The sequence below is a fragment of the Liolophura sinensis genome, chromosome 6 (assembly GCF_032854445.1).
Source record: "Liolophura sinensis isolate JHLJ2023 chromosome 6, CUHK_Ljap_v2, whole genome shotgun sequence".
Classification (NCBI taxonomy): domain Eukaryota; kingdom Metazoa; phylum Mollusca; class Polyplacophora; order Chitonida; family Chitonidae; genus Liolophura; species Liolophura sinensis.
The window spans coordinates 52,448,865-52,467,414 of NC_088300.1; the positions used below are offsets into that span (position 1 = coordinate 52,448,865).

At 37.6% G+C, this 18,550-nt stretch overlaps 1 protein-coding gene across 1 annotated transcript; it reads left to right on the forward strand.

The window, feature by feature from the left end:
- Positions 1-2,334: 2,334 nt before the first annotated feature.
- Positions 2,335-8,702, forward strand: LOC135467669 (serine/threonine-protein phosphatase 6 regulatory ankyrin repeat subunit A-like). The gene is made up of 5 exons (XM_064745466.1): positions 2,335-2,492; positions 4,185-4,447; positions 4,728-4,842; positions 5,175-5,301; positions 5,656-8,702. The coding sequence occupies exons 2-5, from the start codon at positions 4,193-4,195 to the stop codon at positions 6,131-6,133; spliced, it is 975 nt and encodes a 324-aa protein (XP_064601536.1). The 5' UTR covers positions 2,335-2,492; positions 4,185-4,192; the 3' UTR covers positions 6,134-8,702.
- The last annotated feature ends 9,848 nt before the right edge of the window (positions 8,703-18,550 follow it).

Below are 18,550 nucleotides of genomic sequence, written 5' to 3' on the forward strand. Positions count from 1 at the left end.
CGAACAGTATATATATATGCTTATTTGTATTTTATATGTATCTCCTTCCTCGAAAGATTCAGTTGCTTTGCCGGACTTATTATACGTCGAACTACTTGCCAGATGCTCACATCAATCTTTCAAGTTACACGTGTTACTTTTCTTCTTGAATAAAATGCTTTACACTTTATACGAATGGTCAGCTTTATTAATTGACATATACAATGGCTATCAGGGACATATGACCCCTCCCTTCTTTTCAACGGACCGACATTAAAACATAATATACCACTCGGAATATTCAATGCTCGAATCAGAAAAAAAAACTCCTTTTGTTATCCACATGGTATCAGCAATTTTGTAATTTGCAATATCTTGCAATGTAACTCCGAATTCAACTGAAGTGAAAATGATACATATGTACATGTACCTCCGTAACGCAGCCAAATGATCTCAGTTGGGTAGATATCAAAATTAATCCGCCACTGGACAAAGCTCACTACAGAATTTGCCCTATTTCACGGCATGTGTTTAGGAAGGCGGTAAAATAACTACACAGTTCTTTTGTAAAACTATGTCTGCTTGCACACTTTCGAGTAAGAAGAACATTAAAATATCGAGTTTTACCATGTCTCATAATGCTGGGATGTGATAGATAACACTCATGGGGCTATTTATATGGATTCTAATTTTCTACGAAGATCACAGGTGTGCTGTTCATATATATATGTACGTACATCAGTAACTTGCCAAAGATCAGTGGTTTAATCCTGCACTCCGGTTTCCTCCATCCGTACAACTGACCACCATCGTATTAGTGAAAAGTTCTCGAACACATGGTGCGATTTTTTTGATCAGAGTATTAATTTCACTATACGCTGTATCTTTAATAATTAATTATTAAATTAAAATATAACTAATTTTCAAGTCTTTTTAGTTATATGGTTGTGCTATAAGTTAATAAAACAACAAGAACAACACACAAACAAAAAACATAGAAGCTGAAGGAGTTCAGAATTTTTTTAAACTTGAACATAAAGTGCACAACGTCACGTAGACCACGGCTTATGTGAGATAGGGGTTATGTGAGTTACGGCTTATGTGAGGTTCCCAGTCCATCAGTGCTGTTTTTGAGAAGTGAAATATGTGGTTCACAACATCACATCAATGTCTAAGTACTATGTGTAGATCACTGTGGGTGAGTTTCTTGTTAATGCGTGTTAACAGTTCTGTAGAAGGGCTGCTAGAAAGTAAATAACATTACATTGTCTGGTTTTCAGTGATATATTTTGTTGGAAACAACCCAGTGTTTGGCAAGTTATGCTGACGTACCGGTACTGGAGAGTGTCTTAACAGTTACGCAGTGAAACTCTTTGCTGAGTTCCTAACACACAACTGATGGGCTTCCGTGGACTAGCGGTTAATATGTCAGGAACCTCTCACCAAAGCGGTCGCGGTGAATTCTAGTTAATGTGTTGCAGGTCATCGTCGTATAAATGAAATTTTCTTGGACTGGGCGTCAAATACCATGGCATACAGCATGGGTGAATAATCTATAGAACAAGTTAAACCATATTAACTAAATTAAAAAAATGTGCAGGCCTACAGATATGCAGATCATATTGGTGGAAGACAATTGGCTTTCAACGAACGTTAGACTGCGCCAACGACAACAGGTGCGTCATAGACTGTTTATCATGGACATCAAGGCAATTCAGATGCAGTGTAAACGGTGAAGTTCACCTCGTCGGGGCTTGAACTACATGTGGCACAATTCTAGGGCTAGCCTTATAAAAGTCTGTTGTAAGTATAGCCTTGAATTGCGCTAGGTTTGAGCCCGCGCTTCAAGTGTGTGACTTTGTCTTTGGTCAAGGTAAAACTTTGAACACGAGTTTGACAAGGCCTAGGCCTACATGTAATTTCCTATATAGGCCTAGGTCTGGTCTTGTAGAGCTGGGCTTCAAAACCTTGTGATTACACAATTTTCTTCCATGTCTACAAGCTTAGTTACTCGTTGTCATGGTAACTTTTACCTGCAAAAGTTTAATGGCTTACTGGTAAGGAATTAAACAAAAAAAAATGCCTCTGATATATGCCATATAGTATGGTGAACTTTTTATATCGGACGTCATGTTATATCTGTTATAATATGCCAAAATCAAGGCAATGATATTTTCTATTAGGCCTGTGCATTTTAGACCTATATAAGTTGATTAGTTAACAAAAAATGAAATAAGCTACTAGTTCCGTCTCAAATACGACTACAGTTATTCGCTTCGTAGATGCCGTTAGCAAGTATTGCAGTTGTGTATGTTTTGCAAATTAATGATTACTCCCTTAATCCGGGCTACAAATTCCAAGATGGCGGATACGTGAATTACGAGGCGAAAATCAGCGAAATTCACCATTTTCCTGTTATGTTGGTCCAATTTTGCTGATTCGTACAGCGTCTGCAATGTGAAGAAACTGATATTTGTGACTTTATATTCTACAACAACGCTGTACTGAACCGGGTTAGTGTTTTTTCTCGTCACAATATGTTCTTCATTTGACTATATCACTGATCACAACAACAACATCTGTCAACATCCCCCCCTCCTCTCCCATCACACCTCTCACGTTCCAACAGATATGTTATATTACAGCTAATTTGAACAGTAGAGCGGTCACATGATATTAATTATCTAGTATATGTGCGTTATGAGAACGCCGTATCCGTGGGTTCGGCAGTTTCACATCTCGATCAGTCATTGACAGCTGATAGAAACGATGACGATACCGTACGCAACTTCTCTGTGTAAAGCTTCTGTGTCTTAAGCCCTGGATGACTTTGTTCGCTTTTTTGTTAAATATATACTTTAAATGACACTCACATAGTCTTAGCTTGCTGCCATTCATCTTTCTAGGATACTAAGTACATTACTAACCTCCCTAGTCCATCTAGTTCAATTGAACTAAACGTCGAGGTTTATTTTCAACAATTTCTGATATTTATCTGCCTCGACATTTAGTCATTGAAATAAAAAATCCAGTCAGTACATTCTGTGAAGCACGTGTTGTAATGAAGGTGGCCTTTCTGAATACTGTCCTCTTCATTTGCTATCCTCACCAATGGAATTAATAAACTTGCTGCCTTAAGAATATTACATTTCTTTACCAGCCTTTTGGAAAAGTAAAGGTATGAGTATGTTGTTCATTAGGTGGCCTAACCACGTCACAAAAAAAAAAAGAAACTCAATATTCATGCTAAAATTACATATATATTGGCTAAAATTAGCAGACCAGGTGCCCCACAAAGTGGAAGAAATAGGGTACATGGACTATAACCTCTCTGGCCTGTCCAGTTACTCCTGTACAGAGCTCAGGGTCCTAGAGCACGAGACTGATAAAAAATTCAAATGTAAAATAGAGAACATAGTCATCCAGGGCTGTTCTGTGTGTAATCAGTGCGTTCAGGTTAGTCTCCAGTGGAACTGGCAGTTTCATAAGTCATTAAAATTATTACAACTGTAGGGGCAGTCGACATGGGCCAGATTGATAAAAATTAAGAATTTAAACAAATGTTATTGAGGTGTAATCATGGTTTGCCAGAGTGACATGTCAGATAAAACCAGGCATTGTCATTACATGTACATTACATGTACATGTACATTGCATGTACAGTGAAATTTAAGTATTAAAAGCTTTCATCTGATGAAATTTAGGGAATGTGATTTCTTAGCTTCACACCATCAAACAGATATAGAGGGCCTCACTGTCCTATTTCATCAAACTTTTGTGAAAGCAAGATGATACAAAATCATTGTTCATTGAAAGTTAAAATGTTGGTTGGCTTGATATGTGATCAGTCTTCACAAAGCCAAGAACAGTTATAAGAACATCCAAGAATTTATCTTCATATACATGTATGAAATAGATCTGTAATTCTTCAGCCTTTTCGCATGTTTGCAATGTGTTTATTCGAGCATGTTACGAAGGCATTATTCTGTGTTGCCTGATAGAATTATACTTTTTGTGAAGGCCTGAAACTGGCCAATCCAAGCAGTGTAGTTTTGTCATAAATTGCACTGAAAGTTGCTCTTTCATATGCTTAAAGGCTGAGGAATTAATCATGATGTCAAATGAGAGGTACAGTATTCAAATTTCCATTGTCAGAATATGTGGTCTTCACCGTATAGGAATTTTTTATTTTGCGATTTTTGTAGCTGCTTGAATGTGGTTTCCCCACCTGTGCAGTATGGGTAACTCCAAGTCGGGACGAGGGGAAACAGTTTCTTTAGGCATGCCTGCCCGAGAGAGGGAGCTTCACTTGGCAGTCATGGCTAATGACAGAGACAGCTTGAGGGCAATCCTAGCTCAGGGAGTGGACATAAATTACCCGTGGAGCAACCCTGCAGTTCCTAGTGTGAAGGACAGCACAACACCTCTGCTGGCAGCCGTGTCTCTGAATCATGTGGAGATCACAATGGTAGGAAAATGAGGGATTGAACTCCTACAATTTAACTTAACTTGGTCTTCATTTTCTGGCTCAGCCCATGATGTGTCATTAGCTCTGTGATGTCAGCAGGGATTGATACATAATATGTCATAACATTTATTTTCCAAATGGTTTCATGTATAACGATGCACAAATTTACAGGCACCAATAACTATGTCAAGATGCATCTTCTAGCATCTGTTGCTAGAGATGGTGTAATTTTTATCTTTTAAACTTATTTTTATCGAACATCTTGGTTCTGTTTTTGTAGATTCTTCTCAAGGCTGGTGCTGAAATTAATCGAACTGACAGAAATGGCTGCACACCTCTGTACAAGGCTGCATACCATGGTAGGCCAGTACTGGTGGACATTTTAGTGAGGGAGGGTAAGTTTGGAAATTTCCACTACACCTTAGATAACAGAACAGTATCAAAAATAGACATAACTACCTTGGCATTGTCATCCATGTCCATGGTTAATAACTGACACTGAACATGACCAGCTTACAGTGTGTCAGAATAATATGTGAAAGCTACTAGCACCACAGTACACTTTTCAAGCTGGCAGTTCTGAGGCAGATATTGTAGTATAAAGAAAGAACACCTTTTCTTTCATTGTAACTAAAACAAAAACTATGTATCACATAAATATTTGAAATGTATAATGTCATGTTTTTGTATTTATGATGCAATATAATAATGTTCTTGACATTTTCAGGCGCCGATATCAACAAACCTGACAAAGATCTACAGACTCCGTTGTATATCTGTGTACAGAATGCTATAGTACACTCCAGCTATGCAGCGGTAGACAGACTTCTGGCTGCTGGAGCCTCAGTCAATGGGTAAATGCACAGTTTGCCTCTTCACAGCAACAACAAAAAAATCCACTAGTGATGCAAATCACAGTCTATAATTGTTTTTCTTTCCTTACTCTTTTACACAGGAGAGGTTTGCGGATTTCATGTTGCATTTTTTTGTTATCAGACATAAAGGTGCTTCTTCATACAGATAATCCGACAGACGAGAAAATAATGTGTTCCTGCCAAAAGGGAGGTAACTGGATTCTGTATCAACATGAGTTATGTACCTTTGCTAACACTTTCGCTCTTGCCAATTTCTAAAGACTGATATGTTAAGATGGCAATGGCTCAGATGTACCTTATGTTTGTTTGTTTGTTTGATGGCTATGTTGACAGGTGTGACAAGGCAGGGCAGGCCCCTATCCATGTTGCAGCCCACTGGAAGCTGAAGGATATGATCCGTGTTCTGTTGAACGTGAACAGCGATGTAAACATGATAGACTACTCAGGGCGGACTCCGCTGTATGTATGTGTTAGTTCTCTTAGTACCGGTTTATATAACGAAGACCTCAAGTACCAGGTCCCTTGTATAAAGATTCTGTACAGTGCTGGCTGTGACATGCTGAACCTAGTGGACTGGCTGAAGTGGAAGGGGCCTGGGATCCCGGCCGAGCTGCTGGCAGACGACGAGAACTTCTTCAGCTGGTACACGTGCAACATGACCTCGCCTCATTCCCTGTCTAACCTGTGTCGTAAGGTCATCCAACAGCGTCTCTCGCAGCGGGGAAACTTCGTCAAGTTTGTCCACAAGTTACCTCTTCCTCACAAAATGCAAACTTACCTATGTAGACAGATGTTTCACCTGCCGAAATGAATGCAATCTTGTAGCAGCTGTGCTGGTATTCTCTCACACTAACCTGTACATAATGCAATCTTTTCACGTTTCTCTGAAGTAGCTTCGTTTGATACTGTACAAATGGTAAAATTTTTCTGGCCTGTGAGCAGTTGAATTTCAGAAAAGGAAAGCCAAAAATATTGAAACCCAGAGGAATTTCTGCAAGATATAATATTGAATCATTCAGACGGTATTTAGCAGAAAATTTCTGTGAAGTTTCTGGATGTTTTCTGGAGTGTTTGAGATATTAGTTACAGTCTTATGGCTGAACCTCAGAATCGGGGTCTGTCTCTAGGGAGTGAAAAGTTGTGTGAGTGTAACATGAAACAGTTTACTTTATGACAGACTAAAGCTGGCAGCTATAAAAGACAAATAATCTATTCTGGATCGGGATGCGCACTAACACTGCATCACAGAGGAGTGAGCACTGGTGTAGAAAAGAAAGGCATGATATAAATGTAACACTTAAAGATTTTTTTTTTTTATCAAGGGAAGAAACTCTTCCAAATTTTAAACTTGTTAGCTTTGTAAAGTTATCGCCCTTGCTATGAATTCAACTGGTACTAATTAGACGTTACAATATATCTTGGGCTAGTTCTACACCAGGTTTATGTCCTATCTTGTAATGGCAGTTGTCTGTTTATTCTGTCTTCGTATTCTGTCTGCGTAATAATTTGTTATCACAGGGGAAAATGTTTTTTTTTTTTTAAGTTCTTCATTCTTCTGTCACCTGTGGAAGATCATGGGTTTCCTCCCATCATTATGCTGGCCACTATTGTATAAGTGAAATATTCTTGAGTACAACGTAGACTGCAATCAGACTAATAAATGAATAAATAAATTCTTTGTCAATTTGATTTTTGATCTGTGTAAGTAGTGTGTGGTAGTGCTGTTTGAAAATTAGTATTAATACTGGTTCACATGCTATAAGCCTTTGCTGGAACAAAGGAGATAGCTTGCTAATCCTAATTGGTTACTTTTCTTCAACTGACTAAGTGACTTGTATCATACTGAGTATGTAAGTATTACATAGTGAACACAGATCTTTATTTAGTCTGTTTCCTCTTTTCATTGCATTATTATAGGGATACACAGGAATGATCATTAAGAGGATTATTAACACTTCTGTATTGAGTGAAGTGTAACGATCAATTTTCTGCCCAGATTGGAACAAAAATATTTACGGGGAAAATAATAATAATAATATTTATTTTGGATTTTGGATAATGAAGCAAAACATAGTTTTAACCCAAAACCTAAGACGTTCTTGCTATGCCCATTTTTTGTTGGGTCGAGCGGGAAACATTTTATACATAGTCCATGTTTTTCGGTTTTGCTTTTGTTTTCACAACCTTGTCTCATTTCAAGTGTAATAGTTGTAGTAGCAATTAATTTAACAGTGCTTAGTTTTTATTTTCTAGTCAAAGGTGCTTGGTGGCACTTCCTCATTTGCAGTTTTGCTCATATTGAGTAGTGCTTTTGTCAACTCCAACAAATGTTTTATTTGCTGAAATTGTCAATTCAGTGACTGATCAATGATTTTCTGTTGTGTATATAAATGTACATGTAGTGCTAAATGTTTTTGTATTCTATAATCTATGACTTGTAATTTCCAGAGAAAAAATGAAATTTTTGATTAGATGGACAGTGCATGTATGCTGTGCTTGTTGCTTGACCATGGATGATTTTCAGTTTTGTAATTTTACCTCTGATATATAAAGGAAGGTATTATGTATGCTTAAATTCATTTCTTGTGAAGTTCAAATTAACATTATGTAAGATAACATCAAAGCATTTTTCCCTAGAGGTTAAGGTTTTCTTTTCGGGTGAAGCCTGGTGCCGAGCATTTATTTCAAAAGGATTAATTTGAAGCTTTTCAGTTCTTCCAAGCTTTGATGCTACAAAAAATGCACAGGAGATTTTGTTGCAGACAGAGTCCTTAATTTTGTGTCAGTTGATTGCATTATGGGAAGAAGGTTTGATGAAAGTGGTATAAATGATGGTTCAAGTTTCATACATGTTGAGACAGTTGATATCATACAGTGGCAGTGTTACTGATGATTTCACTACACTATCCAGACTGTATTACTTCACACAGAGGGGACTTATCAAGTGGGAGGCATCAAGAAAAGAACATTTAACATGGGTAAATGCAGGGTGACATTATTCGGCTAAAAGTCACTGATATTGACAAGGGAGATTTTGGGAGAAAAGTTAAACAGTATGATTATTGAATGTAATAATAATCTGCATTTACATGACTTGGTTCAGCACACACTGTAGGGATAAACCTGTGAGCATTGAGCCAGCAGGGTGATCATGGGTTGTTGGCTTCAACTGTTCATATTTAGTATTACAACCCATATATATATATGTTTCAAACAAAAAATGTTATTTAAAGGGGCTGGAACCTTGTAAAGATATCTCTAATTACTCTTTATAGTTTACAGAGGCTCTAGATGTAGACTAGATTTTGTTATTTCAAACACTTCCAGAAGATTTACTTTATTAAAATTGTAGCTGCTGTTGAAATTCAGATGTCTTATGTTGTTTTTGCCGAATGGCTTGCCAAAGTAAATTTCACTATACCTGATTTGATTTATTTATTTATTTATTTGATTGGTGTTTTACGACGTACTCAAGAAAATTTCACTTATACGACGGCGGACAGCATTATGGTGGGAGGAAACCGGGCAGTGCCCGGGGGAAACCCACAACCATCCGCAGGTTGCTGGCAAACCTTCCCACATACGGCCGGAGAGGAAGCCAGCATGGGCTGGACTTGAACTCGCGGCGACCGCATTGGCGATAGACTCGTGGGTCATTACGCAGCGCTAGCGCGCTAACCAACTGAGCCATGGAGGCCCCATCTGATTTGAAGTTCTGATAAAATATGTGCACCACAAAATAAAAACGTTTATGGCATTTTTGAAACTGGACGGCATGGCAGTGGTCAACTGGTTAGAGCACCTGCCTTTTAGTCTGAGACCCCGAGTTTAATCGATAGTCGGGTCAGGATCAGCAACGGCAATTTTGACGCTGTTTGTTACACGGCTCGCAATAAACCAAGACTTTCCCAGATTCAAGTCAGGAGTATTTGACATGGCGTTTCAGTGAGGCGTATGTTCGGTGGAGGACCAGTGGTTTTCAGCGAATGACTAGGTATGCTTGACTGCAAAATGGTCCTAAGAGCACCATCGACCACCAAGATCCCTGGAACAATTGGTGTAGGAAAATCTAGAAATGTACTGTCCATCGGCAGGAACTGAACCGTCATCTTGTGTGTCAGCGGGATTCGTGCACCTTACAACTGAATGAGCCACGCCCACTAAACTAAATCAAAAAGCCAGCAAAGTGCATATATTACTATTTCTGGATGTTTTTACTACTTACTTTGCTGGGTTCTTGGTGTATGCGCAGAGAGAGAGAGAGAGAGAGATGTAGGGTATTATTGTCAAAGCAGTTTACTCTATTGACCATCTTCCAACGTCAAATCTTTTAAAATTATCCATTAACTAAAGATGTTTTCTTATCTATTAACTACTATATGATAAATTAAAAAGGGCTTAAAATCTGACTCTAGCTACCTTCAAAGTGTTGGTGAGTTAGCAGGTGTGGGAAGGGCTTAACATGTGCCCGGTGCGGCGTAAGCCGGCCGTGTTAATATTTACACTGTTAAGTAAAAACCGTTTATCTTCAGCCCACATGGTCTTTCCGTGCACGTGGGTTCTCTGGTCTAAATAGTTTGGAGATCTGGTGTTAGAGAGGTAGGCCATATTTTGACTGTTGAAATCCTCCGTCTTTACACTCTCTTCAGGCTGTCCACGCAGTTTTCCAGGGCAATTTTTTACCCTTAATCTCTCCACATTACATGTCATAGTGAATAGAGCCATGTTGCTGTATTATACCTTCCAGTCCTTAATGCAGTGTTTCTACATTAATGTTAAAAGTCTTGTCATACTCTAATTTCTGAGAATGGGAGTAATTTTGTTTTAGGATGTTACCGAACAATATTTTAGAATATTACTCTAAATTTGAGTATAACTTTCGACATATTTACCAAACATTTAGCTTAAGCAATTGCAAGCTAATGTATGTGTACTTAGCTGAAAGTCGAATAATTTCAACTTTAGTATTCCGGAAAACAACGAAATATTCCGTTTAACCGGTTGCATTATATTTTATGCATGTACATGTACTATACGGGGTATATGCACGATGTTGCCCCATACACTGAAAACCGCCATTCTGGTTATTCTTTGTACACGTTTCCTCTGTGTTGCCAAGTATATCTTCATTATACTATTTGTTTACTATTTCCGTTGGGCAATAAATGAATACAAAGGTGTGGTTGTTGGCGAAGATTTTCAGTAGATTAAACTTTATGTTTTGAGTGAGAGAAAAAATTCCCATCTTTTGAATCTCATGCTGTTCACCAGTCAAAATGAATATGTATGAAGTTGGCGATATATCAACGACTTTATATCTTAAACTACACATACATTTTCCCGTAACTTGCATCGGCTGAACATTTGGAAAATACACGCGGTAATTTATAATCTAAGCGTGCACTAATATTGTGTTCATCAACGGGCGGACAGAATAGAAAAACATATACATTTCTTCGAATTTGTACAATGCCTGTACATTAATACGCGATCGGTAACTTGAAATAATATGGAAAAAACAAGCAATTTAACCATTGTGTGGATTATAGATATTAGCTATACTGGTGTTAACCCCCCCCCCCCCCCCATCATTTTTTATTTGCTTACCTGTAGATCAATCTCAGTCTACAGACACACACGTCAAGTTACAGGGACAACATATCTATAACAGATGATACGTATAACAATGCGGTATTCAACAAGGACTAGAAAAACGAAATAATATGTATAAGGAAAAACAAAATAGAAAATACTGAATATATGTGTGCTGCTGAGAGTGATGTGAAGTGATCTGAAATTAATTGCTTTCTCTTCAAATGGCATAACAAAACCTGGATGAAAGCAGTTATCAAAATAGGTTTGACATCTTTCTAAAATTTATTTGCATTGTTTTAAAATTGTTCTAAAAAATTCACCAAATATATATATATATATATATATATATATATATATATATATATATATATATATATATACAAATATATGTACATGTACAAATGTGATCCAATGTGTATGAAGAACTTGTTGATGGAATGCAATATTTTAATTTGTATTGTTCATAAAAGTAACCTCCTCTCCTCTTCTATGTATATTACCAGGCATATAGAAAATAAAACACACGTATATATTCAGTGCTTTAACCTACCCTCATTATATAGCTTGGTTTCCATTTACTCTTAGCCCTTTTGTCGTGGAAGGTTAGGCTATGCCTTTGGTGATGATTTTGGGTGGCCCTAGCCTCATAGAATTCCTCTTAATGAGATAAAACCAGTTTAAGCTATGTTGGGATTGTTTCACTCCACACTGATATTTTCTTAAGAGGCGCAGACAGAAAACAAGGCTATTGTTATCAGCTTGAAGGCAGGTAGCCTCTCAACTGCTGCCCGCCGCTGCCTTCTCGGGTCATACGCCCAAAACTTACGCGCCAATTAGCCCGCTATCTAGCCATCTAAACAGTCGCTTGTAAGAGGGTACGGTAAGGGTGAGGATACCTGGTGGCTGTGATTATCCGGGGGGTGGTCAGCCTCCTCGACTCCCCAGGACCGACTTCTAGATCCCCATCAGGCGTGCCGTGCTATCGCAGAAGCTTTGGGATCCGAGCGCCGGTACAATTTGTTGTCCAAACACAGGGTGATACGTGACATTTGTAGATCAAACGTTGGAAAATTTATCAAGCGCCGTTTGAGACGTGCGGACCACCAGACTGGCTGTAATAGCCTCTGGCTCTTCTACTCGCTCGTCGTTTTGTCCTAGGCTCTAATTAGTCCCTCATGGCCTGGGATAGATGCTCTTTGCTGACTACAATCCGGATCAGGTCTTACTGATCCTGTGCCACAAGGGAACACACAATAACCACTGAGGAAGAAGCCAACAGAAACTTGACTAAAGAGAACCTGTTATAGTGCTAACAGAGACGTGTCGGCCTGTATACTTGGCTGTTTGGAAGAAACAAGGTGTCAGGTTCCGCTTTCAGTTTACCTGGGAAAGTACAATTCATGCACATTCCCGGAAACTTGACTCCCAAGACTTGATTCATTACAAATTTATTACGGACTTTTTGAGAAGCATGCATTAAGTCGGCTCAAGTATAAGACGAACCATTTTTCTTGATCGTCAGAGTGAGATGAGTCATACTTGTATACCACAACTTTACTGGATTCTTAAATTGCAAAAGTCCCCATATATAGCCAGGTTTATTACGGGCACAGGAAGGTGTACAAATCAAACTTTTGTCAACCCTGTTGACGAGAGTTTTATGAGAAGGAGAGCCAGTTAAGGTCATTTAAATACTGTTATTTGTATCAGTAAAAAAATCAGATGCATGTCAACAAGCCCGAGAATCCATAACAACCCAAACTGTCTCATGGAAGAACTGGATGCCCAAAAGCAGATACCGTTAGACGTTTTCCACTTTGGATTTCTCTATTCTCTATACTGCGATTCCGCCCCAAGATATCATTGACCAAGATATAATTTCATCCTTAATTCTCGCAAACAAGTCCAGAACAAGTCACATTTGCATTAACGTCCAAAGCTACAATGTTTTGTTTTAGTCCTAACATTTATAATAAAGGTTACCATTCATGGGGTATTTCATTGATCATTGAAATAGTGGAATTTCTAAAAGTCCTTCTCTTACACTGTCCTTATGACAGAAGGGATAACTTCAATTTTGAAATTATAAATTGTCCCTATGTGGATGGTAAATTGTATACATATGACATAAACGTATTGAGGATTTGTTGGATTCTGTGTAAAATGTAATACCAGTGTGATAGTTGGCAAATTGTCCCACGTACATAACTGGTGAAATACGGCCTCTTGTCAAATTTACCTCAGTCAGGGGTTTATTTTGACTGTGATAATATAATCTATAATTCCACTTAAATGGGGTCATAAGGGATGTATAAGCATCTATGTTTATTACATTATTCTGGAATAGTTGCGTAACTGATGAGATATCTATATTTGTATTCGACATGCAAAACAGCGATCCATGGACAACCAGTTTTAAAGTGTCATGTCATGCATATGTATCACTGAATACAAAAGGTATCAACAAAGATCCAGAGTAATCTATGTGTCTAACAGACATTCATATACCAGCCATCAACCCAAATGGACGCTCCAGGTCAGTAATCGCAAGACCAATTTCCAAAAGACGTTTAACACAACCACCGAAGAACTAAGAGAGAATATAAAATACGTAATTAGGACGGGATCATGTCAACGGAAGCAGTGCGCAGTTTCCAGTGATGCTGAACAAAAAACCCTGCAATTTTAGGCGAATGAATGAAATCATGCACTATTCAAATCGTTTACCATGCCGCAGTGTATAAGTTGTCGATAATTCAAACATGTATCTCATTTGCGCTTTGTCTACAACTGTTCATATATCCCCACGTGATGAGTCACTTTAACACCATGAATATATAGCCCCGGGTTTAGTGGACTTAGACACAGTCATGAAGCAGAGATTCAGCTGCTGGGCACTCTTACAAGAGAATTATACTCTTTGTAAAATTTAAGAAACTTAGAGTGAAGACGTTTGATATAACCTTGACCAACCAGTTTTATGGTAATAACTTGTGAGGTTCACTGAAACCGCTACAAAGTATAACTAAAGACGTACAGCATCTGATCAATGCTTCATGGCGAGATATGTATATACGACATTTGCAGGACCTTCGGCATATTGCTGTCCAAGAATAATTTAGAATATCAAAATTGTGAACTGTATACTTGTAAATTATTGTAAGACCCGAGCACCGACAATGACAATGTGATAGTTGGCAAATGGTCACACGTAACTCGTGAAAATTCCCTCTCTTCTCAATTTACGCGATGCAGTTCGGCATTTATTCTATAACTGTTCATTTGCCCGATCTCCTCCCATCATAAGGGAAATATTCTTGAGTACGACGTAAAATACCAATCAGATAAATAGATAAATAAAAATATAATTTTTGCTTAAACAGTAGCAACAGATCGATTTCTATTTAGCACCCTGGCTTAAAACTGGTGGTTAGCTCCTTCTCTCGTATATACATACTACCAACTTTGTTTGCTTTATTTATATATTATTTCTCACATAGTGCTTTAGGAAATGGTGTTTTGGAAATGAGTGTTCCGATTATTGACTTGCAACTTCCCTTCGCGACATAGGCTTACCAGTGCTACACGGAGTCAATTTTTCTATAGCTTTTTGTTTTATGCTTATGTTTTATTTTAAGCACAGAAAACTCTTTTAACATTTCAGTGTGCTACGATAATGTATATCGTTTGGAAACTATCGAAGGCAGTCTATGCATACTGCAGTATTTGTGTGAAATTAATATGAATTAAAGAGCTGCATGGGCTTAACCATGTGATACACTTTTGAAGGGTTATACTCATGTCATCTTCCTCATGTCATCTTCCTCATGTCAAATAACTGCCTCTTTTTACAGATAAAAGTAATATATATTATTTGTTCATCAGTTTTTAAATCAAAATTTTTAAATGAAAATAACTTATCGATTTGTACTTTAATGTAATAAAAATGCGCAATAACTTCATTATATACCTTTATACTTTCATTTATATAATGCCACAGGGCATATAATGCCAACAGAGGTTTGGGCCATTCCCGTTTCTGTCCGAAAAGAGACTGATTTTCCACAGCGGGGGCGATAACGTATTAACGTATCATTGTTTTCCCAAGTTAATAGTTCTCCTAAAATTTATGTGCAATTTTATTCAGCACGATGAATAAATATCTCTCTTATATATAGGCCTTGCGTTAAGAGAAATTAAACAATATTATAGGCCATAAGATGCAGAGCGCCATAGATATACTGGACACTCTGTCCAAATTTTAATACAACAAAGCTGTACTCGGTGTAAAATTTAAGAAACATGGAGTTAATAAAACAAAAGACTTGCAGGAGAAGCAGATAGCGGTGACAGTGTAATAACTGACAAATGACACACGTAACCAGTGAAACATGGCGTTATAACTTGAGACGTCAATAGAAATTGTCACACACGTAACTAAGATGTGCATGGTATTATACCAGGTGAAGGTTCCAGTGTAAAAATGTAGGAAAATTCTTATCCAGATGACAACTCACAACAATCCTGTGGCCATAACCTTGCGTGTATACTGGAATGAAAACTATAAATATATAGGGACGTTATATCCGTCAGTATATTCATTCCCTCCACCACTGTATTGCAAGATGATCACTTTACTGCTATATACTGCAACATAACTATTTGCTAAACCACTGTCAACATGCATGGTAAACTCTTGTGTTACTTGATGTGTAACCATAAGGCCAGCAGACAAAAGCACGGCCCAGTCATTTTGCATGCCACATCTCATGCGCTGATCAATCGTTTTCATGCAAGACTATATGTCAGATATACAGAAAGTCGAGTCATCCAGCATAAACGCATTAACCTATATGTCAGTTATAGTGACGTATCAAACAAGTGCTTATCTGATACTTTGTTATATGAAAATGGTGAGGGATGAACAGGAATCTCATTTCGTAGTTTTTCTTTTCTTAGAATTTTTCAAATTTGGGATGGATTTGTTTCTTTGTTACAGATTAAATGCGTACAAGCTGTCTGTCAGTTTGCTAACCATTAAAATAGTATATACAGCGAAAAGAGTACTGCTTTCACATCCGTGTAATGTTTAGCCTGTAGATCTATATTTTTAGTCTGTGATTACTTCCTATTGTAACAGAAGCAGTCAAATGACCACCATTATCAGGATATAATCACTTTATAGGCAATACATACCAGACTTCCAGGTCGAGTTAATCTGTGAACAAAATTGATCAATATATTACTAGTAATGGGACTCAAGTTTGTGCATGAAATTCGCACGCAAGCGTGTCTTGATGGCAAACAGTATGACCCCTATGCAAAGATGTTTGACATAACACACCTTTCATCCTTAACTCCTTCACGATTCGTCCACATGAGGAAGATATTCACAATGCGACTTGCCACATTTAAACGTTTCCAGCCGTTCACTGGTATTTTTTACACTCTTCCCTATTTCTGTCGATTCCCACGTGAAAATCAACCTTCCGTGAATACATAAATATTTCAAATACTGCCCTTCTAATACATTTCTGAGGAAAATGTAGATTAAACTGTTTTGTAATATATAAATTTATAAACCATGTTCTGAGTTAATCTATGTGTCAAACCAAACATTCGTATACCAGCCGTCAGTCGAAACGGAAGTTCCGAGTCATTAATTCCAAAACGACGTTGAACACAATCCCCCATAGAACTAAGAAATTATATAAAGTACAAAATTATAGGACAGAATCATGTAAAGAGAAGGAATGAACGGTTTTCAATGATATAAGAAAGATGCGAAGAATGTTCTGTGCGAAGGAATGAAATCAGTATTAAAACCGTGTATACTATATATGCCAATAAATATATAAGTTGCCGATAATCCAAATAAATCAACTTTCCAGGGAAATGATCTCTTTTCACTCTTATCTTTTCGCTTTTCTCCCTTGCCTTCAACTCAATATTCAAGATTTTTTATATTTTTATATAGATCATGGTAAAATGATGAAGAAAAAAGTATACACATGTAATTTGCCAGAAAAAATCGATTTGTTCGTTAATTTGTTATATACCTTGCAACATTGTTTATGTTATAATCCTATAACTTTTAAATGCAAATTACAAATGGACAAATTTCCGGGCCGAATTTGACCGGTTAATTTTTACGTGTAACAATTAGCCAATTCTCACTCTTTCGTCACTGCGTTGGTTTTACCCTCTCTGTATATATTTTGTATTTCGTTGCTTGATGAAGTCGTTCGTTGCTTGATGATCTGGAATCAGTTATTGCATTCCATAGGCCTACAGAGCGTTCGGTGACCGGGGAGACCCAAGGAATATTAAAAATCATACCTTTGTTTAATGAAATCGAATGCCTTTCGAATATTGAACTCATATTGGTAAAGTCTATATGTATTTCAGTTATGCAATCAAATGGGATATTCAGAACGAATCATGTTTAAATCCACAGATATAGTGTCTAACAATGTACACATATATAGTCTGATGGCTATAGATAGAGGTATTATATTTACGAATATATGAAATCACTATCTAGAGTTTCATTTCCATACTGTTTACCACTGTCAAAGCTAATCTGTAAGGTCTTTGTACACTCAGTGAAATCTAAACCATAATCATCTTGTCGCGGAAGTCTTGTGGAATTTCACACAGTTTACACACCAAATGAAGGCTCACTGTTGACGGCGATTGTTAAAAAAGACGATTGACAAATGGCTTATAGCGAAAGCATTACATTCTTGAAAAATATTAGTATTTTATGAAGAACATATTTTATAGGCATTGATGCTTGCTGCATTTGCGTTTAATTTGTATATCAAGTTATGTACAAGATTAGGCCCATTTCGAAACATCAACACAGTTCACGGGTTATGATAAACCATTCTCGTTGTTGAAATTGAAAACAATTATAACTTTATATTTATATTCCACATGTATACTGGTGAAATGACAAATAATATAAAACCCATCTGAAACGTGAATAACTTCTGCATATGCAGCATTAAATGATTAAACGAGTTATCAGTAACAAATCCTAAAGCATCTTGTATCTTCTCTAGGAATTAAAATTGTTTAAGTATTTAACGGAGTGGAATTTACAAGTAAGCTCTAAGTCTCAGACTGCGCCAACAAGTGGTTGGCATGCAATGTAACCATGTATACACATTCCATTTCAGTCTTTGTGAGCGATCCTTCATCGAACAAGTGAACGGTCACCGGGATCTATCGTGTCACCAAGTGGAGGGTGACAGATTTGTAACAGATCGGGTCCTATACTCGTCATTGTATTAGAACATGTGGGCTTCTGTAACACCTTGGTCATCCGGCCCACTTTGATATCGACCCTCGGAAGACTACAAACTAAACCAATGTTATATAAATTAACCTTGTTTGTTTTACTTGAGGCTGTGTATCGCGGACAAGGCACACACCGGGACAACCCTCTTTCCGACTTCCTCTATTCCCTCCTCAGATCTCTTCCAACGACACAGCCCTCTCGTGTTTACAACACCCCTTTTTCCGTTAGCACCAGTTATCCGCATGCGTTTTCGATCGCACTGTTTCGAATTTACAGCACCCTTGTGTTGAGGACATCGATACGGTGTGGGTGTGTTGTATGGTCAGA